Below are 24,982 nucleotides of genomic sequence, written 5' to 3'. Positions count from 1 at the left end.
CATGTGTAGCTCCTGTGTTTGTGATCAGTCACACGGTCAGATACCTTCATCACCAACAGGAAAATGACCTCGTCAGTAAGCCGACTAAGTAAATGGTATCCATCAAGGTACATTTATTTTTCTTAGTCTTGTAATTAAATACATAGTGTAAGTGCAAATAGTTAAGAGTCCAGGGTCTAGAGAACTACAGAGTATAGTAGAACATAGTACAAAGTTGGACAGTTATTTAAACAAGCTTAATATCACCCGATACTTCTTGTCTTCATAGTAATTGTACAACAGTACCCATAACATGAGTGTGTGTGTATTGTTCCTTATTGGTATACAAAAGCAAAGACCCTACAAATACCACATCTAAGACGCATATTTTGAAATGACTTTGTGCTTGGAAACACCAAAAGGAAATCATTGTTGATCATTTTATATAGACATATACTGAGAGAAGCTCCATCTGCTTACTTGAACATGAAGCAGCGAACATTGGCAGCAGAGCAAGACTGTGGCCACTTAAGCTTTTATTATTTCTTTTTTTTTTTTTTTGTGCCACACCGTACAGTTTGTGGTAAGCACTGCAAAGCAAAAATGTAGCGTGGTTTTCCCCAAAAAACGTCACAAAAGATATCAAATATTTACCCAAGGCTCGACTTCATGCACTTTAGAATAAGCAACACAAAAAACGTCTTTTCTCTTTTAGTTTTTCGAGTTGTGAACTTGTCTACCTAGTGGCGTTTATGTACGTGTGATGGTGTGTTGTGTGTTAGTGTCTACATTGCTATAGACAGGGTGAAGGCTTCTCCAGTGGATGCTTTTAGAGAACACCAAGATGACAAAAGCATGACACCCCACGTGACGGTGACCGGGCTCTTTTAAGGGTGAGTGAGCCTCTTCCACGGGACAACTGAGGTCTATTCCTCCTTTCTCTTGGCCCCGGGGATCTTTGCTTGGATCCTGGACACAGACAAGAAGTAAGAATTGCATGTTTTCTTATAGGATTAAGATGTTCTTGGCAGCTGAGCACCTGCTGCTCTATTCTCTCTTTTTATGGTGTTCAGATGAGTCTACATGCTCGGTCATACTAAATTAGGAAAATGAGTCCATAATCTGCATGTCCCGCCACTATAAAGGCTTAATTTGCAGCCATTGTGTGCTGGAATGGATAGTGTAAAAGAAAACTCACTTTCCCACCACAGAGTTGACATGGGTCCGTATTAGTCCCACATATTGATCGATCTGTGCCTACAAGTAGGGGGAAAATATGTTAACACGGGAATAATCTCAATAATTTCTACTATACTATATAATCCTTACCTGATGTTTCTCATAGACCACAGGCATGGTGAACATGGAGACCACAGCTGTAAGCGCATGAAGCAAACGGTGATGAAACTGTAATCTTGCAAAGTCAACATCCACAGCAATTATAGTTACTAACACACTGACAAAGACATGCTGCCCCACTTACGATTACATAAAAGAGCTAATAATAACCCGGGTGTACTCGGTTCACGCCAGCGCGTATCGCTCCCATTTTAAAATGTGAACACAGAAAAGGTCTATGAAGTCAGTGTGGGGGAACGGCATGAGACATAGTGAGTCAGGGTGATCTCACCTAGGATCAGCAGTGTCAGGCCGTTGAAGAGGGCGCCTACGTATGTCAGTAGCCACATCAGGACGGCAAACTGTACAACAGAAATATTAGAGTTACTTCCATAAGTCATGTTTCTACCTTGTCAATGTGGAAATACTGTTGTGGAGGCGAGAGATATACAGTAAACAATGTGACATCCACCCTTTTGGTTTGAATACTACTGCTGTTGGCATCTTAATAGAAGACTGCCAAAAGGTGGGAGGGTTCAGAGAAATAATTTTTTTCTCTTTTTCAGTCAAGGAGACGGAGAACTACTGCTTGGTGGAAACAGGGCTTATTGAAATATCTTGCACTGGTGCCAAAATGGAGAAAGTCACTAGTACACAAACCTTCAACGAGTCGATCAGATCTTGAACAAGGAAAAGCCGGCGGAGCTCCCTCATGCAGGTGTTGGTGTAGAGAAGGATTTTGTCTGCATATTTGCCTATTTGGTCCTGGGATAGAGAGATCTCCATCTCCAGGTAGGCTCTGAATGTAAAGGACAGAAAGACAGATGATCGTTCGATATGTAATGTTTGTGTGATGGTGGCGGGGATGATTCACTCACTTGAAAGGATGCCCCTCATCGGTTTTCTGCACGGCCTGGAGCACAGATTTGTAGATACGGAAGCTGATGGTAGCAGAGAGGGCAGCCAGGGCTAAGTAGGCGCCGACGCTGACCACGCTGAACTGGGTCAGGGAGAAGAGGAGCAGGAGCACGCTGCTGAACACGGCTCCCGACTGCTTCACATTCCTCCAGTAGAGCAGGTCAATAGCTTAAGGGGGGAGGATAGGAAGAAACAGGGTTACCACCCACAAACAGGATCATTCCCTCGCTGGACACATCAACAGCTACACCAACTTAAAAATAAAAGTAAGCCAAATACCGTATTTTCCGGACTATAAGTCGCACTTTTTTTCATAGGTTGGCTGTTCCTGAGACTTATACTCCAGAGCGACTTATAAATGAAAACTGTTCATTGACAATGGACACCTTTACTGTTTATGTTTATTTTTCGTGTAGCTGAATAACCATTGTGTTAGCATATCTTACACCTATTCAGCCTGTTCTCTATTCTTTTATTAATGTTAGAACTTGCTTTCCAAGATGACGTAATGTCTGTTTTGGTCAAGTAGTTTGGAAAATAAATTACCTGCAAAAAATGCAACTTATACTCCAGTGCGACTTATGCATGTTTTTTTCTACCTAATTATGCATTTTTGGCCTTGTGCGACTTATTTATTTATTTCCCCCCCCCCCCTTTATTTGGGCAAATATATGAAACATCACAGTGCATTTCCCACATCAATCAAAATACAACTCTCCATTATTTATATTTGTATTCAACTATCTGATAACTTATACTCCGGAGCGACTTATAGTCCAGAAAATACGGTATATATATATATATATCATTTTTTTTAATAAAAAAATTAAATGATGATTAATTGAATATCCAAATAGTTAAATTTCCCTGGATAATCAATTAACTATCAATTAACTGTTGTGGTTTCATTCTTAACCCAGAGTCCTGTGACTGTTGCTTCGTTGTGGATTCAACCCAGCTTCCTTGTTCAAGTTTTCATCCCAGTGTGAGGTGGACTCATCCTTTGACCTTTCTCTATATGATATATATACACCGTATGTATATACATCCAAAGATAACAGGTGAGATTGCTACATTTATCACCATTTCCACCTGGTGTGCTCTCATAACAGCATGTATACAAACATACATCCATTCCAAACAAACAGTGGGCGCCATATTGCAGCACAAACTGCCCGGAGAGGAGAATTAATGATTGACTTGTGGCTGGCAAAAACGGGGAGCACAATCAGCACATTTCCAGATAACGGTTCAGTTTGACATGGCCACACTGATAAGAAGCTCGGTGATGAAGGATGACGATGCTTCGTGAAGGTGTAAGGTACTCCTAAGAATAATCTTATAAGCTTTCCAACACCTATGGACTTGCAGTTAGAGCTCCAGAAGTTCAATGGGAACATCTGTCTTTATATTGTCATTATTCCTCCCCTATTGTCCCGGCTACATTAGTAACTATGTTGAGGAGAGAGCGATTCTCCAGTTGCCTTTCTCCTCTCTGAACTGTCCAACTGCTTTTTTGCCTGCTCTAATTTTAGCCATGGAGCTGTGAACAGCATAGTGATGACGGCCATCTTTGCTCTCCTCTGTAAAGACATCTGTGGAGTCCAAAAAGGCCCGGCTAAACCGCAGGTTTCTTTGGAGGCAATTTGGTACAATGGGCGCTCGCCGCAATTGTAGCCCCGCAACTTTTTAACCCAGCATGTACTGTTTGTATTACATCTTCACAGGAAGGCACAGTATGTGACATATCTATGAAATGAACATCAGAAGGAGTGGCAAGATTATCTACGTGCTCCACCATCCCTCACTGTGACGCCAAACTCAGCCTGTTGGAGATGCTGTGAGAGGAGCACGCACGCACAGGTGGGTCGCCTCATTCATTAGTTGTACACCGCACACACGCAGACAAACACAAAGAAGCCAAAGCAAGGACTACTGTAGAGTCGGCGTGTACCGCACACAAGACTGCAGACCTGCGAGCTGTAGCTTAGTGCAGTAGAAGCATGTACTGACCTGCGGCTCCCATGGCTGAACGGGGAAAGAGGCAGCTGCTTTATTCACGGACAAAAGGAGAGCGAGGGGGGGGGGGGCGCGTCTGTGTGTGCCCCCCCTCTCTCCCTTTGCCACCTCCTAATCTGCACAGGAGAGGAGGGACTCCTAAGCACAGTAGCCTATCAGCAGCTGCTTGATGAGTGACAGGGCTATAAGGGGGGCATCTATTGGGCTGTGTTGCTAAAGAAGCACTTTGGCGCACACACACTATGTTTTTTTGTTTTTTTTAAGCTCAGGCCGCGCTACTAACACGTGTCGAAACTCAAAATCAACGCTTTTTACTAGCGTTTCATACACAAACAACCAAATTGTGTCAAGGCAGGAAACACAGAGCCATTAGCCGATGCTCCATCACAATGGTCTGGTGGTAAGACTGCTGAGCACCTGCCTGATGCAGTTACCATGGCTACCGTGCTCCATTTCATCACCCGAAGAGGACGGGAGGGGCCGGAGGACAGAGAAAGAGGGAGGGTGGGGGAAAGAGCGTTCCTTCGGGAACAGAGAGATTCATATGGTTTGAATCAGGGAACACACAGGAACCGAACGGGTGTGCACCCCCGTAAAGATAAAGACAGCCACTCCCTTTTACTGTGGAACACAAAGGGACAAAGGCAGGTTAACAGAGAGGTGTGTTACCTTTTCGCATGATAAAACCTGCGCGCATCAAAGGAAACGACAGGCGGTGCGTTTTAGATTTGGTGAAATGAAGTGTCTGTGCCTTTTTGTTAAAGCAGTAGCTGAACTACACAGACAACAGTTTCATCATTGCATAAACAATGCATGTTAAGTCGGGCCCTGTTAGCGGACTTCCTCCTATCTTCATCACACACACAGAAAACCAGAGCGAACGATTATCACCCGTGACAAGAATATGAATTCCCCACTCCTTTTTTTTTTCTGAAGTGAAACTAGTTTAGCCTGACCTCATTAAATCACTGAAGACATCCTCATGGCCTCAAACAAGGCATCAGCCCGAGTGTGCAAACATGCAATGGGACTTCTGCTGCCAAGAGTTTTTCCCATGTAGGCCTTCAAACATCTACATCTCACATGGTGATACAAACAAATGCACACTAATATTTGGTACACCTGCATAATCTGTTGACATCCAATCCGAGAACTGAATCAAAAATATCCCTTTAAAAATAATAATAAAATAGCAGCAGTATACAACAGAGTTTAATCGTGCTTAATTAGTGTTTGAATTCATTTTTTTTATAATTGCGTCAACATGATAAGCAGCAAGTACAACCAAGAATCATTCACAGCACTTAAAGATATTAACTGTTGATGCTTCTGCTTGGATGTGACATTTGAATGTACAGTACCGTAACGTGTTCGGTTTTCTGTCATGATGATGTCAGTCCCGCATGCGGCTCGATCTGTGTAAACACGCCTGTGAAGGTCCCAGCAGTGAGATAGTTCTAGAGAATACAGAGTGACTAAACATAGTATGTACTGTGGTAGCGTGGGGTGTTTATTTACTCATCTGCAGAGAGTACCAGGCATCCATCAGAGTTAAGGTGGTTATTATGGTGGGAGACTGTATTTTTCTTGTAATATTATATAGCTTATATTTTTCCTAAGGAAAAAGGGGTGTCTGTTTGATTTAGGGGATTGGTTGGGTTACAGCATTTATTAAAGTGGAGGCCACTATTTGAGAAAGTACAAACTGTAAATTAGATTGGCGGTCGCTTTACACAGACATCAATTCAGTTACATAATGAAATTGCTCATTCACCCAGATGACAAATTACTCTGACATTGGAAAATCAAAACCTAGAATCTGAGATGGTGATGGCGATGATGATTTAGGGTGGAGGAAATTGTGCCATTTTCTCATATGCTGTCTTTTTTTTTTTTTTTTAAAGCCCCCCCTGCTGGAAATAGACAGACGGAGGATGGTTTCTCTCCAAGGCGCCATGGCAGCCTAGGAAATAGGGCTGATGTAATGGGGATGGGTGTGCCCTGGTTACCATGGAGACAGTCTGTCAGTGCTGGCCTGGTGCACGTCGCGATAGAAAAAAAAAAAAAAAAACCCGGAGCGTGTAAGAATACCACTGTGCTTTTGCTAACTAACAAACGTAATGCATTCTTATCAACATGAACATCTCTCAATGCGCTGCTGTCCATGCATGCTATCCATCTCAACACACGACTGTGACTCACACCCACGCTCCTTTTGTTTTGTGCACACACATGCAGCACAATTGATGTGCCATCAGGGTGTGTCCGTGCACACCCGACTGATACTATGACAAATGCACACATGCAGAGCGCAATTAAGACTACACATTTGAATTAATTTTAGATATTTAAGCAACATGCACCACAAATATAAACAGAAAAATCCGAGCAAGTACCCTGGCCCTTCCAGCTGCTCCAGGAGCTTTCCTTCTTGGTCACATCTGCAGCGGCCTGCATGCTGATGATCGCGTTTGTCCCTGTTCTCTCTCTTTGTCTTTCTTTCTTGCTTTTTATGGTGTCCGCTTGCTTCTTTGTGCACCTCTTCCGTGTCTCACGCTCACTCACTCATCGCAGAAAAGGCATGAATGGTCGAAAAAGGATGCTAGAGCACGGCGGAGTCGACAAGAGAGGGAGGGAGAATGGGAGGGAGGGTGCTAGGATGGGATGGAGAGGCTTCCCGGATGCTGCCGACTGGCGGTGCTCACACACGGATGCCGTGAATCGGGAAAAGTGTGTGTGTGTGTGTGTGTGTGTGCGTGCTAGTAGGGCAGGAGGGAGGCAAACTATAAACATCACAGTTGCCGCTGCATCACACCAGCCATGCAATAATTAGTAGCCGTCGGGGACGAGAGGGCTTTTGTCTCGAGAGGGATGGTAGCGTAGCTTTTCACAATAAAAGCCCAACGCAAAGCTTCCAACAGACACAAGCTGTGGGAGAATAATTCAAAGCAGGCTAGAGCACCATTTTACTTTCAAAGCATTATATTAAGCGTAAAAGATGCTTACATTAGCTCTAAAAATAGATCTTCAAATGGTTGGCTATCATTGCGATGTATATGAAATTAAATATGTTTATTATGAAGCTTGAACAAGGCTGACCCTGTTTTGGATTAATATGTCAGACAGCCTGTGCTGACAGTATTTAAGGTGAGCGCTTCAAATAGCTTCCCACGATGGCTCACTGAGAACCGAGGACACAAAGTGCTTCAACTTTAATAATTAATACAAGAAGGCATTCATTCTGCATGGAAGCTGAAGCAACAACGTTGTGTGTTTATTGCCTTGAGGATGTGTCTGTGTTTAACCACTTCCTCCTCCAGAGGAGCGACTGAAAATGCAACGAGAAAGTGCACAATCACCACGGTGTCGTCATTGTGTGGAAAACACCCCTCCTTGATGTATACCATTGGTGGTTACGTACTTCTAGAAAGAGCCCCCCCCCCCCCCCCCCCCCCCCAGGCAACCACACCTCACACCTTCTGTTCACTGCAGCCTCCACACTGCCAACACCCACTAAGAAGTAGGGGAAAAAACACATCTCTATGAGCCAGACTGAACGTGCTCCCCCATCAGTGTTTCTATGGCAACTGAGGATGACGCGCCAGTCACTCTTAATGCTGAAGTAGCACTGCGCCCTCTAGCGGTGGAAAAACATACATGTGACCTGTTTTTTTTTTTTTTTTCCAGAACCTTCCGACAGTGAATAAACAAAACAAAAGGAAGCCAGCTCGGTAGAATTAAAAACATTTATCACACTAAACAGCATCTTATATCAAACTGGGAAATGTCATGGTGATCATGGCTGCATCCTACAACAAAGCCATTACTTCTTATGTAATTTTCCATAGCCATCAAACAATATGAAATGCACATGTAATCCCTCAAGGCGCCTTAGAAGGAGTCTGCCCCACTTTTAACATCCAAGGATTATGTAAACAGGGCCAGAATGAACAGCTAATGGCAGACAAAATACACAACTTGCTACGCAGTGTGCAGTTTAGACCGAATGAACTCAATCTGACTGTGACTGGCATGTTTGTCTTATCTAATCCTAGGATTTTAAAGAGTCAAACAATGAGCCGCGCTCTGTGCAACCCTGAAAAGCATCGATTGTACCCTGACTGACGAATAGGTTTTTAAAATTCATATTGTTGAGGTCTGTTTTTTTTTTTTTTTTTTTGCACAGTCAGGATGTAAATTATGCATCTGCATTTTCTCCTTCCTGTAACACCACTAGGGGGAAGCAGACTCACAAAATGACAACAAGGACTTCCCACACACTCCTGGCACAGACGAGCACAGCAGCTGGGGTCAGGTCCTACCTCTCTCTACAACATGCTTTATTTGGTGGCCTTGTCAACAAACACCACAACAGCACCCGTGCAGCAGCTTGGAGGAGGTAAACAACGTCCGGGGATGTTTACCGTGTGGTTTTGTACCTCCATTCACACACCAACAAAGTTGTAAACATGTCTCATTGTCACAACCACAACAGGAATGGTCAACCACAGAGTGTAAATATCTGAGATGTATTACTAACATATGAAAAATACACATATACTCCTGATCCAAATTTTAAGACCAGTTAAGAAAAGGATGAGCCAGGGTATGTACCCGATGGAAAAACAAGCTACTTGCATTGCTTGTTTATTATTCAAGCAAAATGTCACTTTGGTGAAAAGTCACATTTGGAGTCCGACGACAAGACGCTCGGCGAATAATTCTAGCTAGCTAGTTAGCTGCTGACAGCTAGAGGAGGAATTTATAGAAAAATGCAAGAGACGTCAAACACCAATAGGTTGGACAAGGGAGTGATCAAAAACACATGGCATCGATTGATTAAGCTGTTATACCGTTTTGTTTTTTTTTAGCTATGTTCTTAAACATATGATCATCTAGATCAGGGGTCTCAAACACGCGGCCCGCGGGACACTAGTTTGAGGCCCCCGCCTTGATATGAAAGTTTAATGTTAGTGCGGCCCACGCAAGTTTGATATGGATGCTGTATGGTATCATGTACCCAGAAAAAATTATTACATTTGATTAATGTTCATGTTAAAGGTTAAATAACTGTTAATAGTTATCCTCCCTGTCCGTGTGGAAGTGGTAAGTTTTTGGCTATTTAAGTTTAAAGGAAATAACTTGAAGGCTACCGTTTAGGTCGCTAGCTCTCTAGTTTGCGAGTTAGCATGTGTCTCAAGACCCTGCAGTTGCGCAATATGTTGTAAATAAAAAGAGTATAAATGTGACTATAGTCGTGTTTTGTCATGTCTACAGGGCTCTAATAATGCTTTGTTCATTTTAATCTGAAAAAAATAATTTGTCTACCCACCAACTATATGTGGTTTCTTAAGTTTTTATTATTTGCCGTTTTATTGTTATTATTATTATATGTATTTATTTATTACTGATTGATTGATTTTCTTTATTCTTAATTTGTTTATTTATTTTTTTATCTTATTTTGTGTAGAAAAAAGATATTTGAGAACAGTGGAATGTTTTATCAGAGCTTTTCTTGTAGAAAATCGAAACCAAAGTTTATTCATTTTTCTGTTTTTAATAAATGCGTTTTTTTGGTTTTTTTTGGAAAACCTGATTCGGCCCAGTCTCTCCCAGACCCTAGCTCCAGTGGCCCCCAAGTAAATTGAGTTTGAGACCCATTGATCTAGATGGATGGTGTAGTTTCCGAATAAAAACTTTCATTATGCTCATAAAGTACTTTATATTTACTTATAAACTCTGCCCAAATTCTTTCCTGAATTCTGATGTTATCAAAAAAGGTCATAACAATTCAGATTTAGATTGATTCAGACTGATGATGCGTCCAATTTACTTTTAAAAAAAATGTAAAAATTATTGGTGTCTATCAGCGATACAGGCCCTTTATTTACTTGGTATCAGATAGATACCAAATCTAGCAGTATCACTCACCACTACTAAAATCCGTGTCCATGTATGTGGGTTTTGTAAAGTGCTATCACAACAAAGAAAAGTTTGATGGACAGAATAATAATAAGTGTTTGTCACACTCACCCTTTTCTTTGTTCAAACCTTCCAGGAGGAAGGAAGCGGCCAACTTCCCAAGATCCACTTTTCCTTCATTTGTGTTCTCCTGACTGGACCTCTCTGAACGCACCTCAGGGGGAACAGCAGCAGTGGGAGGCTTGGGCTTGCTCACGCGGTCTTCCTCTGCTTTGACTTGGGTGTTGGCCTTTTCTGAGACAGGGGGCTCAGCCGGCACCCCCACGGGGGCGCTGCGGGCAGGAGGCGCACTGGGAACCAGGGGAGACGGAGAGCTCACGGCTGCCTGTTTGGGGCCTCCAACGCCCTGCTCTCTCTTCGGGCTCTCCTCTGATGCAGACTCAATGAAGAGATCGCTATCAAGCTCCGCCTCTCTCTCTTCACGTAGAATGCTGTAAGCTGCAGGTGGAGCGTGGTTGCCAGGTAGGCCGAAACCAACCTTGGACACTGGGGAGTTGTCAAAGGTGCCGCTAGACTGGTTGAATGTGCCCTTGGTTTTAGGCGCTTCGGCAAACGGGTTGCTACTAGCCTTGGGAAGCTCTTCGGACACCAGCTCGATCTCAGAGTCTCCCGACTCGGCACTGCTGCCCTCTTGGTCCCTGTAGCCCGCCTGTGGACCTGGACTACCTTTGGGAGCTGCAGGCTTCACTGTGTCGGTCTTGAACACGTCACGGGAAGTGAAGTCTTTTTCTGCTCTCAAAGAAATATGTGGAAAAATAATTATTAAAGCCTGAATTACTAAATTACTAAACAGTATCTTAAAGGCACTATTGGGGCAAATGTATTGGGACACCTGGTAGAATAAGAAATTAAGATATACTTCATATTAGCTGTACTTTCTACAAGACTATTTTGAATGATTTCATCTTAAAGGTTCTTCCTAGTCACATTCCTGGAAGCACACCTGTTTCAACCTTGCTTTGTGCGTATTTCTTTTCCTTAATTTATTTCATACTATGTTACATTATTCTTTCTCACATATACACTTACAATATTCATTCATTCATTTTCTACCGCTTTTTCCTCACAAGGGTCGCGGGGGTTGCTGGAGCCTATCCCAGCTGTCTTCGGGCGAGAGGCGGGGTACACCCTGGACTGGTCGCCAGCCAATCACAGGGCACATATAGACAAACAACCATTCACACTCACATTCATACCTATGGACAATTTGGAGTCGCTAATTAACCTAGCATGTTTTTGGAATGTGGGAGGAAACCGGAGTACCCGGAGAAAACCCACGCATGCACGGGGAGAACATGCCGAGAGATGGTCGAGGGCTGTGAGGTCTGCGCGTTAACCACTAGACCGCCGTGCCGCCCACTTACAACATTCATTCATTCATTCATTTTCTACCGCTTTTTCCTCACAAGGGTGGCGGGGGGTGCTGGAGCCTATCCCAGCTGTCTTCTGGGGCGAGAGGCGGGGTACACCCTGGACTGGTCGCCAGCCAATCACAGGGCACATATAGACAAACAACCATTCACACTCACATTCATACCTATGGACAATTTGGAGTCGCTAATTAACCTAGCATGTTTTTGGAATGTGGGAGGAAACCGGAATACCCGGAGAAAACCCACGCATGCACGGGGAGAACATGCAAACTCCACACAGAGATGGCCGAGGGTGGACTTGAACCCTGGTCTCCCAGCTGTGAGGTCTGCGCAACAAAAGAAGAGTGGGAACATCGGACACCCCAGCAAAACCCCAGGACATTGCTGAAGCACACCACCAACCCCTGCCAGTCAACCCACCTGGCCCCCGACCCCCCTAGCCCACTGAGTGCCCAGCACCCCAGCAGTCCCCGCACACCCCGCTGCCCTCCAATAAGATGCCATTTTGGCTGGACCCTGGGTGGGCCTACATTTGGCACATATGGGCACGGTTATGCGGGAACAGAGGAGGACTATTAGCATTAAAGCTAAAGACACAAAACAGCATATTCCCAGTAGGGAATGGGTGGACTTGCCAGATCGATCTCACTAAATACCCTAAATACACGATTGTAGGACCTATGATTTTTTACAAATTGTTTAATAATATAATATGGGAGCTTTAATTGATTGAGTGTTCTCAGTACTTGTGCCCATATAGTAACGTGTGTGTGTGTGTGTGTGTATTTGCTTACGTGTAGGTGAAACATTGGGTGTGGAAGCTGGGCTTTCATCCTCTGGTTCTGACAAGGTCACAGTGGGGACCCCTTGTAGGCCCACGCTAAGCACGTTTTCTCGATCAGGCCCACTGACTGCAGGGGGGCGCTGCTGAGGCTCCGCTTTGGCCGCTGGAGGATGCGACTGGGTCAAGGTGATCTTCACAGGACTGGCCGACTGTGGTGTTCCACCCAGGTTGCGGTAAGAGCGGTAGTCAGACAACTCCTCATCAGATGGTTCTTCCACATAGGGGAAAGAGTGGGAACCCAGTGCTGGACCTAAATTCTCTTCTTCTTCCTCTTCATCTCTTCCAGGGTTGTCCATGTAGCCGCTGAGTGAATCACCCCCGGTCAATCCTATGTCCACCAGGCTGTGGTCGTGGCGCTCATCCCCGCGGCTTATATCCATGTAGTTGTACGATTCTGTCTTCTCTAAGCCCGTCATTGACTTGGGAATGTCGTTGGGCAGATCGGACATGGTCTTCTTGGTGCCGGAGCTGAAGCTGTAAGTATCATCGGAGAAGTGGTCCAACTCGGAGGAACCAGAGGAGGGCTTTTTGTTGTCAAACAGGTATGAGGATTCTCGACCTGATGTGAAGCTTTGATTGGACAGCAGTGAGGTGTACACGTCACCGTCGTCATTCATAGGGTTCCTAAACAGGCCTGACATGGTGGCATCTATGAGAACAACACAGAGAAGGGGAGAAAGAAGTGAATACTTATTGGAATTAATAGGCCGAAATGTGACACCACTTTGTGTCACGCGCTTGTTGGCGTCATAATCACGCAGCTTTGGGAGCGGCACGCAGTCAAAACTGGGCGCTCTGTTGTGCGGCTCAGTGAGGCAGTGCTAACACGGGCTGCTTGTGCGAGACAAAGGCAGATTGTTCAGCCAACAAAAACCCCACAGAGCCATAACCGAAGTCTATTCTGAATCATGCAGACACACTCTACATGTTCAAGTTCAAGTTCAAAAACACGAGGGGCAATTTAAAGGACACAGAGAGCAGCATATGGAATAAAAATGTAGAAAGCAAGACAAGTAAAAAGAGCAGACACTACTGAACACACATGTACCTATAAGAGAATAAATAGTACTTAAATAATTTTTAAAAGTATAACAAGCTAAAGGGAGGTTGTGCGAAATCTGGATAGGGAGGGGTCCAAGTTCAGAAGCCGGAATGGTGGTCAATGAGTGTTTCGCTTCGACGGGAGAAGGTAAAACAGCCGACGGGGGTGTGGGGGTATACCTTACCATCTCCCGTCTAAGCGGAAATCCCTGGTTCACCAAAACACCTCATGCACAATTTGAGAAACCGACTTTTTAGAAACCTTGACTACCAGGGTTTAGACCAGGGGTGGGCAAACTACGGCCCGGGGGCCACATCCGGCCCACCAAGTGTTTGAATACGGCCCGCCCAATCTTTCCAAAGTATTTCATTTAAACTCAACATACAACCTGGCATCATGGCCTGAGCCAACCTTTTGATGGTTTTATCAATTTAGTTTTTTGACATGGTCTGTTGTTTACAAAGTGCTCCTGAAAAAAGGGACACAAGCACATAATAATAATAATAATTATTATTATTATTAGATTATTAGATTATTATTAGAACTATTATTATAATTATTATATTAACGCTAATTATTATATTAATTATATATAATATTATTGTTATATTTGCATATTTAACATAATAATAATAATATAATAATTATTATTTTAATTTTATTGTAATTATAATATTTTATTATTTTTTAAATATTTAAATATGAATATAAAATAATAAATAATAATAGCAGATTGCATGACAATTTACAGATACAATAATACCAGGTGGACTGTTACGTGTCCAATATATAGTCTGCCCCCCCCTACCCCTGTAAATTTTGTCATATCAATGCGGCCCGCGAGTCAAAAAGTTTGCCCACCCCTGGTTTAGGCCAAGGAAACGTGCGTTTTGAGGCCGATTTTGACGCACCGAAACACGGACTGATGCCGGCGAGGGCCGCTCCTCTGGTTCTTTTTTTTTTTTTGAGTGAGAATTTTTTCAATAAGGGCATGCATGCCTTAAAAAAATCTAAAAGTGAAGGCTAGGGTTTGGAAAACTAACATGCATGTATTTGCCATACAAAAGCAAACATGTCCACTGTAAGAAGTGTAAGGGTGCAGAGAAGTCTGTGTCTGTCACTCAATAGTAATGTATCCCATATTAATGACAACATTCCATAATTTCAAACTTTGCAGTTTGAACTGCTGTCGTGCATGAAAGTCAAGACATCAGCATGTCTCATGACAAGATTATTCAGCAAATATGTTTTGATCTTTCTTTGGCACCAATTCTAAAACTAGGATTACCCTCAACAATGGGTGTTTAGAGAAGAAGAAGAACATGCAGTACACCAAAAGTAAATCATAGTTGTATTCAAAGCAGTAAGACTCCAGTACATAGGCTTTGTCGTTGATTATTATTGTTAGGTACTACATGGGGGGCCGCTACCTTTCGAATGTGCATACTCCGCCCTCTCACTGCTGTGATGTTGCAACCCATGCCCCATGTCACTCGATAGCTAACATTAACAGCTAAACTTTGCCAAATCACTATTAATAACTGACAAAAAACATCACTCAAAAGTATAGATTTAGAATTTATTTATATTTACTCAATTGTGATTAGCGCGCAGGCCTCACAGCTAAGAGTCCCGAGTTCAATTCCACCCTCGGCCATCTCAGAGTTTGCATGTTTTCCCCGTGCATGCGTAGGTTTTCTCCCACGTTCCAAAAACATGCTAGGTTAATTAGCGACTTCAAATTGTCCATAGGTATGAATGTGAGTGTGAATGGTTGTTTGTCTATATGTGCCCTGTGATTGGCTGGCCACCAGTCCAGGGTGTACCCCGCCTCTCGCCCGAAGACAGCTGGGATAGGCTCCAGCACGCCCGCAACCCTAGTGAGGATAAGCGGTAGAAAATGAATGTTTACAACCGGGCTGAGTGATTAGCGTGCAGGCATCACAGCTAGGAGACCCGAGTTCAATTCCACACTCGGCCATCTCTGTGTGGAGTTTGCATGTTCTCCCCGTGCATGCGTGGGTTTTCTCCGGGTACTCCGGTTTCCTCCCACATTCCAAAAACATGCTAGGTTAATTAGCGACTCCAAATTGTCCATAGGTATGAATGTGAGTGTGAATGGTTGTTTGTCTATATGTGCCCTGTGATTGGCTGGCCACCAGTCCAGGGTGTACCCCGCCTCTCGCCCCGAAGACAGCTGAGATAGGTTCCAGCACCCCCGCGACCCCCGTGAGGAAAAAGCGGTAGAAAATGAATGAATGAAAGAGTCCTGTAGACACAAAAGTACCCTCCCTTCAGGGACAAAGCAGACGGTCACTGCTAGCATAGCAAGCTACTGAGCTAACGACAGGACCCTCCATCACCCCCGCGACCCTCGTGAGGATAAGCGATCATTCATTCATTTTCTACCGCTTTTCCTCACGAGGGTCGCAGGGGGTGCTGGAGCCTATCCCAGCTGTCTTCGAGCGAGAGGCGGAGTAAACCCTGGACTGGTAGCCAGCCAATCACAGGGCACATATAGACAAACAACCATTCACACTCACATTCATACCTATGGACAATTTGGAGTTGCCAATTAACCTAGCATGTTTTTGGAATGTGGGAGGAAACCGGAGTACCCGGAGAAAACCCACGCATGCACGGGGAGAACATGCAAACTCCACACAGAGATGGCAGAGGGTGGAATTGAACCCTGGTCTCTTTGCTGTGAGGTCTGCGCGCTAACCACTCGTCCGCCGTGCCGCCCTGAATGAATGACTTAATAGTTAAAATCATTGCCTGTACAGTAGATAATGGTGTAACTCTGGGATCTTTGCTTTATTTTGTCTATATTCAAACATCTACAGAAACCACATCATAGAATAGTTTTACTGTATTATTTAAGTATTATGTTACGTCTGGTAGCTCATGCATCTTTGTTGTCAAACACTCCCATGCCAAGCGCACAGGAAAATCCAAACAAACATAAACAGCACCCACGCAGGATACTAATATTTGTGTTGCGCTGTGTGTACAAGTCGCAGTCGCTCCCTCCTCCTGTTCTCTAGCCCCCGCTTCTCCCCGGGCAGAGGTGGCGCTATAAATAGTCTGGCTCCAGCTGCCGGGCTCGGTTATGGGGGGGGGGGGGAGATTTAAATGTGCAGCCTTTGGGTTAGCAGCGGAGGGGAGGATGAAGGCTGAAATGACAGAGGAGACAACAGGTCAGGATGTCCCTCCCTGGTGCTTCATCTCTAGACGCCTCGCCACCATTTTTGTCATTAGATTAGATTAGATTAGATTAGATTAGATTAGATTAGATTCAACTTTATTGTTATTGCTCATGTCACTGGTACAGGGCAACAAAATGCAGTTAGCATCCAACCAGAAGTGCAATTTTATAAGTACCTTAGTAGTAAGTAAATGTAGAAAAAAAAATGGACAGATCTATGTAAAAAAAAAAAACTATAACAGGCTATGACTATAATACAGTGAGGATATGTACAGGGATATAAATGACTATAATATGGCTATTGTAGATTATACAGATTATAAACAGTATGGATATGACATTATATAATAACAGTAATACGTATACAGTATTGCAGTGAAGTGACTAGAGCAGGGGTGGGCAAACTACGGCCCGGGGGCCACATCCGGCCCGCCAAGTGTTTGAATACGGCCCGCCCAATCTTTCCAAAGTATTTCATTTAAACTCAACATACAACCTGGCATCATGGCCTGAGCCAACCTTTTGATGATTTTATAAATTTTTTGACATGGTCTGTTGTTTACAAAGTGCTCCTGAAAAAAGGGACACAAGCACATAATAATAATAATAATTATTAGATTATTATTAGATTATTATAATTATCATTAGAACTATTATGATTATTATAATTATTATATTAATGCTAATTATTATGTTAATTATCTATAATATTTTTGTTATATTTGCATATTTTACATAATAATAATATTATTATTATTTTAATTTTATTGTAATTATTATAATATTTTATTATTTTTTAAATATTTAAATATAAATATAAAATAATAAATAATAATAGCAGATTGCATGACAATTTTACAGATACAATAATACCAGGTGGACTGTTACGTGTAAAATATATAGTCTGCCCCCCCCCCCCGTAAATTTTGTCATATCAATGCGGCCCGCGAGTCAAAAAGTATGGTTATTGCAGATTATATAAATTATAAACAGTATGATCAATGAATGCAACAAGATAGTAATATGTACAATAGTACAATATTATTAATAGTGCAATAATATGCTGTATTAATTACCAATACAGCATAGAATGTGCAAGTACCGAGTCATAAGTCACGCTATTCAGAAGGCAGTAGCATGCATGATGTTTATTCAATCAAAACCGAGCATGACTATGTGGATTTATCATGGTGTGATCGGTCAGTGTAAAACTAGGTGGCCACAGCTGTTGGCCCAGAGACATAAACGCCCTTGATGTCCTGCTAAAGCAAATCAACATAATCCTCTTTTTAGTTCACGACCATCGTATAGGTCCCCCTTCAGTCATCACCCTGGCAACGCCTCCATAATCTCGCACTCACTGATTCAAAACACTGACAATATACAGCCTGTGGTAAGCACTAGACGCCGTGAAGAAGAAGTGATGTGTGATGCTCTCAAATGCCACTAATCCTACTGATGCCAAAAATGTGGCAAAGACACACCCTTCACCATCCATCCTCTATTCGCTGCACCGAAGCACGGCTCACCGTGTCGTTGCGTAAGTCATCTGCATCAGTGACGATGCAGAAGGTTTGATGCTCTTGACAAAACTTGCAGTGTTGAGACTGGCGGCATTTTTCAATCTGCGGAGTCCCACAGGGCTTTGACAAATGCTTTGTTTGCATTCATACATGGCATTAGCGGCGACAACAGAAGGAATTCTCCACACTGATGCCAACATAATTATGTCAGGGTTATAAAACAAAAGTCGTCCTTAGTGGATGCTCTGTTAAAAGGGAGCTTTTGTTTGCGCTGAATTGAATCTGCGCTATGTGCAATATACGAAGACGACTCGTATGCGGAGCACGGGATATCAAAAGCTTCTCACGTTGCAAATTTAATGCGCTAGTTTTTTTTTTTTTTTTTTGAAAATAGAAATCTCCTCTGCCGGGTATTAACCTTCAAAACAGCAGTAAATGTGCTACAGAGTAGAAATGATTCAGTTACTTGATAGATGTACTTCTAAATGGTAGTGTTCTCTTTCACTCCCATGACCTTGTAGAAAAAAATATATCATGCTACTGATGCTCCACACTACAAAAACTGAAATATAAGCCATCACTTGTCTACAAGCAAAATGCTTCCGGATCAGAAGTAGTGACTTTTTTTTTTTAGTTTCGGTCACTGATAAAGAAAAAGTAACTCCAAGGTGGGTGGCATGGTGGTCGAGTGGTTAGCGCGCAGACCTCACAGCTAGGAGACCGGGACTCAATTCCACCATCGGGCAACTTGTCTACAAGCAAAAATGCTTCCGGATCAAAAGTAGTGACTTTTTTTGGGGGGGGTTTCGGTCGCTAATAAAGAAAAAGTGAGTCAAAGGTGGGCGGCACGGCGGTCTGGTGGTTAGCACGCAGACCTCACAGCTAGGAGACCAGGGTTCAATTCCACCCTCGGGCAACTTGTCTACAAGCAAAATGCTTCCGGATCAACAGTAGTGACTTTTTTTTTTGTTTCGGTCACTAATAAAGAAAAAGTAAGTCAAAGGTGGGCGGCACGGGGGTCTGGTGGTTAGCGCGCAGACCTCACAGCTAGGAGACCAGGGTTCAATTCCACCCTTGGGCATCTCCGTGTGGAGTTTGCATGTTCTCCCCGCCTCTCGCCCCAGAAGACAGCTGGGATAGGCTCCAGCACCCCCCGCCACCCTTGTGAGGAAAAAGAGGTAGAAAATGAATGAATGAATGTTGTAAGTGGGCGGCACGGCAGTCTAGTGGTTAACGCGCAGACCTCACAGCTGGGAGACCAGGGTTCGGTTCCGCCCTCGGCCATCTCTCGGCATGTTCTCCCTGTGCATGTGTGGGTTTTCTCCGGGTACTCCGGTTTCCTCCCACATTCCAAAAACATGCTAGGTTAATTAGCGACTCCAAATTGTCCATAGGTATGAATGTGAGTGTGAATGGTTGTTTGTCTATATGTGCCCTGTGATTGGCTGGCCACCAGTCCGGGGTGTACCCCGCCTCTCGCCCCAAGACAGCTGGGATAGGCTCCAGCAACCCCCGCGACCCTTGTGAGGAAAAAGCGGTAGAAAATAAATTAAATAATATTAAATAATATCAGAGCTTTTCTTGTAGAAAATTGGAACCAAAGCAAAGTTTTTTCATTTTTCTATTTTTAATAAATGCGTTTTTTTTTTTTTTGGAAAACCTGAATGCGGCCCAGTAATGTTAGTCTCTCCCAGACCCTAGCTCCAGTAGCCCCCAAGTAAATTGAGTTTGAGACCCCTGCTTTAAAACAATCATATCAATAATCAAACGAAAGACATAAGTAAAAAGTGGCCCAAACTTTGAATGCTTTCTCATCTAATATATTGATCACAATGTCTAACCAAACCTATGAAAACGGACCATTTCTTATTCCATTTCAATGCTTGTAAAGGCACTGAAAATGGGAGATGACAAAAGGCAGCCTTAAATGCGAGTGCAAGTACAAACTAAATGACTTGCAGAGGTCGATAAAAATAAAGACAAAATACCAGCCGTGCTGAAAACAATTGACGGCTGTGAGTTGCATTGATCCTAAACAAAAGAAGCATACAATTATGGTAAGAAGCGTCACTGAAGGCCACACAGGACAAATGTTATTGTTGCATTGGCTTAAGGTAGATCAATGGGGAGGCACTTTGGATAAAAGCGAACCTATTTGGATTCTGTGGCTGTGATGGTGTATTGATCCTTTTTTTTTTCGTTGTTGCTCGGGTGGATATTTATGGATGAATGGATAGTGTGTGGGAGACTGACTGTCTACTCCAAACTGTCAATTTAGTAGAACTTCTTTAAATTAGCATTTCAATGCAGAATTTGGCATTAAAGCGTACGTACACAGGCATGCGCTTAAATAATAAATCATCGTAAACAATCTAGATCAGTGATTTTCAACCACTGTGCCGCGGCACACTAGTGTACCTTGAGAAACCGTCAGGTGTGCCGTGAGGAATTATCCAATATCACTTTTTATAATTAACTTTTATTAATCATCATTTGCAAATATGATGTCAATAGTATACATGGACCCAAATATTCCAATTGCATTTGGTTTATTTGCTCAAACGGAAAGAATTGAACAAGGATGGAATATTCCTTTAACCAATCCGATTGAGGTATCTTGTACCCGCTCAAACGGAAAGTTGTCAGGGTGCGTTCTTCTTCGTGGTGTTTTTCTTCTTCTGTTGTTTATTGGCGGTTGGCAAGCAGCTTTCGTGTGCATTAGCGGCATCTGTGGAACAGAATCTAAACCCTTCTATACTTTATTCATAAGTCCAGTTTTATTAAAAAAGAAAAATAAATGAGTTGAATTATAAAATATTAGCAAGATTGAATTTGATCTTTTCCTGTTTAAATTGATCCCGGGTGCGTTCTTTCAGCGCATGCTCAGATATGACGTAACACGCAGATCCAGACGTTCTTCACTTTTAAAAATGGAGGCCAGCAATCGGCACTGGACTAAGCAAAGTTGGTTTTTGATTCAAACTAAATTTCAAGACTGGACAGACGAAAAACTGGCAATACGGAGTTATTCCAACAAGTGAAAGAATAACTCGGGGAAGCCGGTATCACGTGATGTTGATGTTTACGTTTTACTGGGCATGCCCTATTGACTATTCTGGTTGATTTTCACGGCGCATGTAGACAAGAGATTGGAATATTCCTTTCTATGGATACCATTGTTTCCCGAAAGGTCATTCGGAAAGAGAAAAAGTGGTGATGTAAAAACGTGGCTACTGTGGAGTGTCTGTGGTGTAAAGACTAGCATAGCAATGTAATATTGGGCCGTGTGGCAACACCTACCTTGTTCCTCCGATAGACTTATTGATGCACGTGTGAGGTCGTGGTGACATTTTGGAACATTTTTGGTTAGTGGTGTGCCACAAGATTTTTACAATGTAAAAAAACATGTCGTGGCTCAAAAAAGGTTGAAAAACACTGATCTAGATGTTATTTTGTGTGTGTGATAGTAGTTCTCATCACATTAAGAAATGTTAGAATACTCTGCTCAGGTGTTTACACTGACCACATGCATACGAGACGGACACCCACAGAAGCATCGCATTTCACTTCCTGCCTCTTAATCGTTTTTAGAGTAAACACAAGGGACGCGAGCGCATGGAGTAGTCAGATAGAGATTTACCGACATAAACAAAGCAGTAGTGTTCTCTGATTGTTACACCAAATTTAAAGCATTTAATAAGAGGGGGGGGGGGCGGCACGCAGATCTCACAGCTAGGAGGACCAGGGTTCGATTCCACCCTTGGCCATCTCTGTGTGGAGTTTGCATGTTCTCCCTGTGCATGTGTGGGTTTTCTCCGGGTACACCGGTTTCCTCCAAATTGTCCATAGGTATGAATGTGAGTGTGAATGGTTGTTTGTCTATATGTGCCCTGTGATTGGCTGGCGACCAGTCCAGGGTGAAACCTGCCTCCTGCCCGTAGACAGCTGGGATAGGCTCCAGCACCCCCCGCGACCCTCGTGAGGAAAAGCGGTAGAAAATGAATGAATGAATGAATAAGGAGGACTTAAATGATGGTTTTACTCATAAAAGTAAAGCTAATTAGTGCAGGAAGGGCATTTTTACACACAGATATGCAAATTATTATCAATTAAAAGCTTTTTATGAATTCACATTTAAATAACATGAACCAGTGTCCACCAAGTAAGTACTGGACAGGGTGGAAAATAGAGGTAGTGCTCATGGTGGTGCAGCGAACAACATTTAGGTCAGACATGGATCGATTACTTGGATGGGGAATTGTAGACATCTGGACAGGATAGAGTTTCCACCAAGGCCAGACTATTCTTTCCTTCTATTCCTCCTCCTCATCACCGACTTAGAATCACAGGGCACATATAGACAAACAACCATTCACACTCACATTCATACCTATGGACATGAGTTATGTTTAACCTAGCATGTTTTTGGAATGTGGGAGGAAACATTTCTATTTGCACGCTTTAAGCTGACATAATATCTAAACTCAATTAACCCCGCCCTTTTTTTTTTTAATAATTTGATGGATATGGGGTCAGACGTGTATGTTTGATCTTAGTGACTTAGCCGATGAAATGGAAAGACAGGAAGCCAGCCGGCTAGGTTTTTTAAACCTCTCATGAATTTTTCAGTGAATTTGTGACTAAAAAAAAAAGTGCCCCGGCACCACTTTTACTTCCCAGCCTTGACAGTCAGATCCCAATTGGAAATAGCAGCCACAATATGCTGAGGAGAATCACAAACTCAGAAGGAATATCTGGTATGATTATGGTATTAAATAGAATATGGCTTCCACTAACAAGTTATCCTACTTTTTTTGTGACTTTGTAGTAAGGGAAGATTGTATTGCTTCGAAACCTCCGTTTATTATACATATTTCGCCCAGCAAACTGTTGAACATTGTGGTATTAATATTAGGGATGTCAGATAATTAATGTCCCGATATGAGCAGAAAAATGTGATATTGGTTGATATCGGTATCAGATTTTTTTCCCGATCATAACCAATATTTTAAAAAACACTGTACACAACACATTTATTCATTTTCTGGAGCCTATCTCAGCTGTCTTGGGACAAGAGGCGGGGTACACCCTGGACTGGTGGCCATCCAATCACAGGGCACATATAGACAAACAACCATTCACACTCATATTCATACCTATGGACAATTTGGAGTCGCTAATTAACCTAGCATGTTTTTGGAATGTGGGAGGAAACCGGAGTACCCGGAGAAAAATAAAAATTAACATTAAACATTTATTTAATAATTTAATAATAAATAAAAATTAATTTATCATAATTTATAATAATTTAATGTTTTATCAGAGCTTTTCCAAAGAACCAAAGCACTGAAAAGGTGGAGGGTATAGCAGAAGCATTGAAGACTATTATATTATATATATATTTATTAATATTTAATACAATTAATATTTATTAATATTTTTATTATATTTTTATTTTTAAACATTTATTTCATAATTTAATAATAAATAAAAATTAATTTGTTAATTTGTTTCATTTGTTTTTTGATTTGCTTATATATTTTTCCATCTTATTTTGTGTTGAAAAATAAAAATTAACATTAAACATTTATTTATTAATTCAGTAATTAATAAAAATTAATTTATCATAATTTAATGTTTTATCAGAGCTTTTCCAAAGAACCAAAGCACTGAAAAAGTGGAGGGTATAGCAGAAGCATTGAAGACTATTATATTATATATATATTTATTAATATTTAATATAATTAATATTTCTTAATATTTTTATTATATATATATAGATATTTTTTTTATTACCTGATGCGGCCCAGCTTCACCCAGACCCTAGCTCCAGTGCCCCCCAGGTAAATTGAGTTTGAGACCCCTGTGATAATATAATGTTTGTAGCTGGTGTTGCACAACACTGGACTCGGTCATCTTCTCATTTTGCAAGAATATTGTGGTTGTAGTTGCAACACTGCATCATATTGAGCACACATTCTAACATCTCACAACCACAATATTGTTATTCAATAAAAATATGACAGTATCTGATTATGTTTATTAAACAATATGCTTGTTTTGGTGTGTGCACTGCTTAATTTCCAGGCCTACATGTGAAGGTGTGCGGTTGGCAGTCCACTGTTTGTTGACGTATGATAGATTAGCAATGGACATTCAGAAGTGCATGAATTTCTCTCCATCGTTTTTTTTTTTGACGTTGCACCAACTTACCTGTGGATGCAGTTTCCATAGCAACGGGGGGCCTTTTCCCGTCTTTCCCGTCATGGTACGGATGAAATTGTTGATCCAGGTCGTCAGCAGCCTCGCCTCCTCTCGACTTCAGCTCGTCACGTAGCTCGTCGAACCGCGTCGCCGTGTTCCCAAGCATCCTGTCGTAGTCATCGCCGAACCATTTCCCATCCGATCTGAGCTCCTCGCCGGACATGCTTGTGTCTGTCTGTCTGGTGTCGGGACAGCAGAGGCTTGTGTGTTTATATGTGTGTGTGTGTGTGTGCGCACTGTGCCGATGGCTGCTTAATAATGTGCGGCAAACACCCAGCAATGCGGCTAGTCGCTGGCGTCTGTCGGCCGAGTGCGAGTGTACACTTCCTGGGATGAGGCGGGGAGCAGCAGGAGGGGAGCCGGCTTGATTCTTTTAGTTCACTGCTCGCTCCTAAGGTGACGTCATAGTGCCCGGGAGGCTCGAGGTCGGCACTTTGGTGACATACAAAAATATCAGAGATGCCTTTTTACGGCATCAGAATACCAAGTCTG

General features: G+C 42.6%; 1 protein-coding gene across 3 annotated transcripts; it reads right to left on the bottom strand.

The window, feature by feature from the left end:
• Window positions 1–93: 93 nt before the first annotated feature.
• rtn1a (reticulon 1a) lies at window positions 94–24,840 on the bottom strand. Of its 3 annotated transcripts, XM_058089977.2 has the most exons (9): window positions 24,440–24,840; window positions 12,404–13,102; window positions 10,288–10,965; window positions 2,196–2,403; window positions 1,978–2,116; window positions 1,610–1,679; window positions 1,309–1,355; window positions 1,178–1,236; window positions 94–948 (listed from the first exon to the last, which is right to left on the bottom strand). In XM_058089977.2, exons 1-9 carry the CDS (start codon window positions 24,651–24,653, stop codon window positions 906–908), a joined length of 2,157 nt encoding a protein of 718 aa, XP_057945960.2. In that variant the 5' UTR covers window positions 24,654–24,840; the 3' UTR covers window positions 94–905. The 3 variants fall into 3 exon arrangements, with proteins under 3 accessions (XP_057945960.2, XP_057945961.1, XP_057945962.1); XM_058089978.2 differs by lacking the exons at window positions 10,288–10,965; window positions 12,404–13,102; window positions 24,440–24,840 and adding an exon at window positions 6,651–7,003; XM_058089979.2 differs by lacking the exons at window positions 10,288–10,965; window positions 12,404–13,102; window positions 24,440–24,840 and adding an exon at window positions 4,249–4,302.
• Window positions 24,841–24,982: the final 142 nt, after the last annotated feature.

Source organism: Doryrhamphus excisus, linkage group LG14 (genome assembly GCF_037039965.1).
Source record: "Doryrhamphus excisus strain RoL-2023G ecotype Guam linkage group LG14, RoL_Dexc_Guam_v1.1, whole genome shotgun sequence".
Lineage (NCBI taxonomy): Eukaryota > Metazoa > Chordata > Actinopteri > Syngnathiformes > Syngnathidae > Doryrhamphus > Doryrhamphus excisus.
The sequence above is the reverse complement of the archived record's forward strand: the minus strand, read 5'-3'. Positions and strand labels throughout refer to the sequence as shown.

What these genes read in the sequence shown, in the direction of transcription:
- rtn1a (XM_058089977.2), bottom strand. Translation starts at nt 24,653, where the DNA reads ATGTCCGGCGAGGAGCTCAGATCGGATGGGAAATGGTTCGGCGATGAC. An exon ending in ACCCAATGTTTCACCTACAC is followed by an intron (nt 10,966 to 12,403) that starts GTAAGCAAATAC and finishes CTTTGAGAGCAG; the next exon opens with AAAAAGACTTCACTTCCCGT. An exon ending in GTCAACTCTGTGGTGGGAAA is followed by an intron (nt 949 to 1,177) that starts GTGAGTTTTCTT and finishes GTCTGTGTCCAG; the next exon opens with GATCCAAGCAAAGATCCCCG.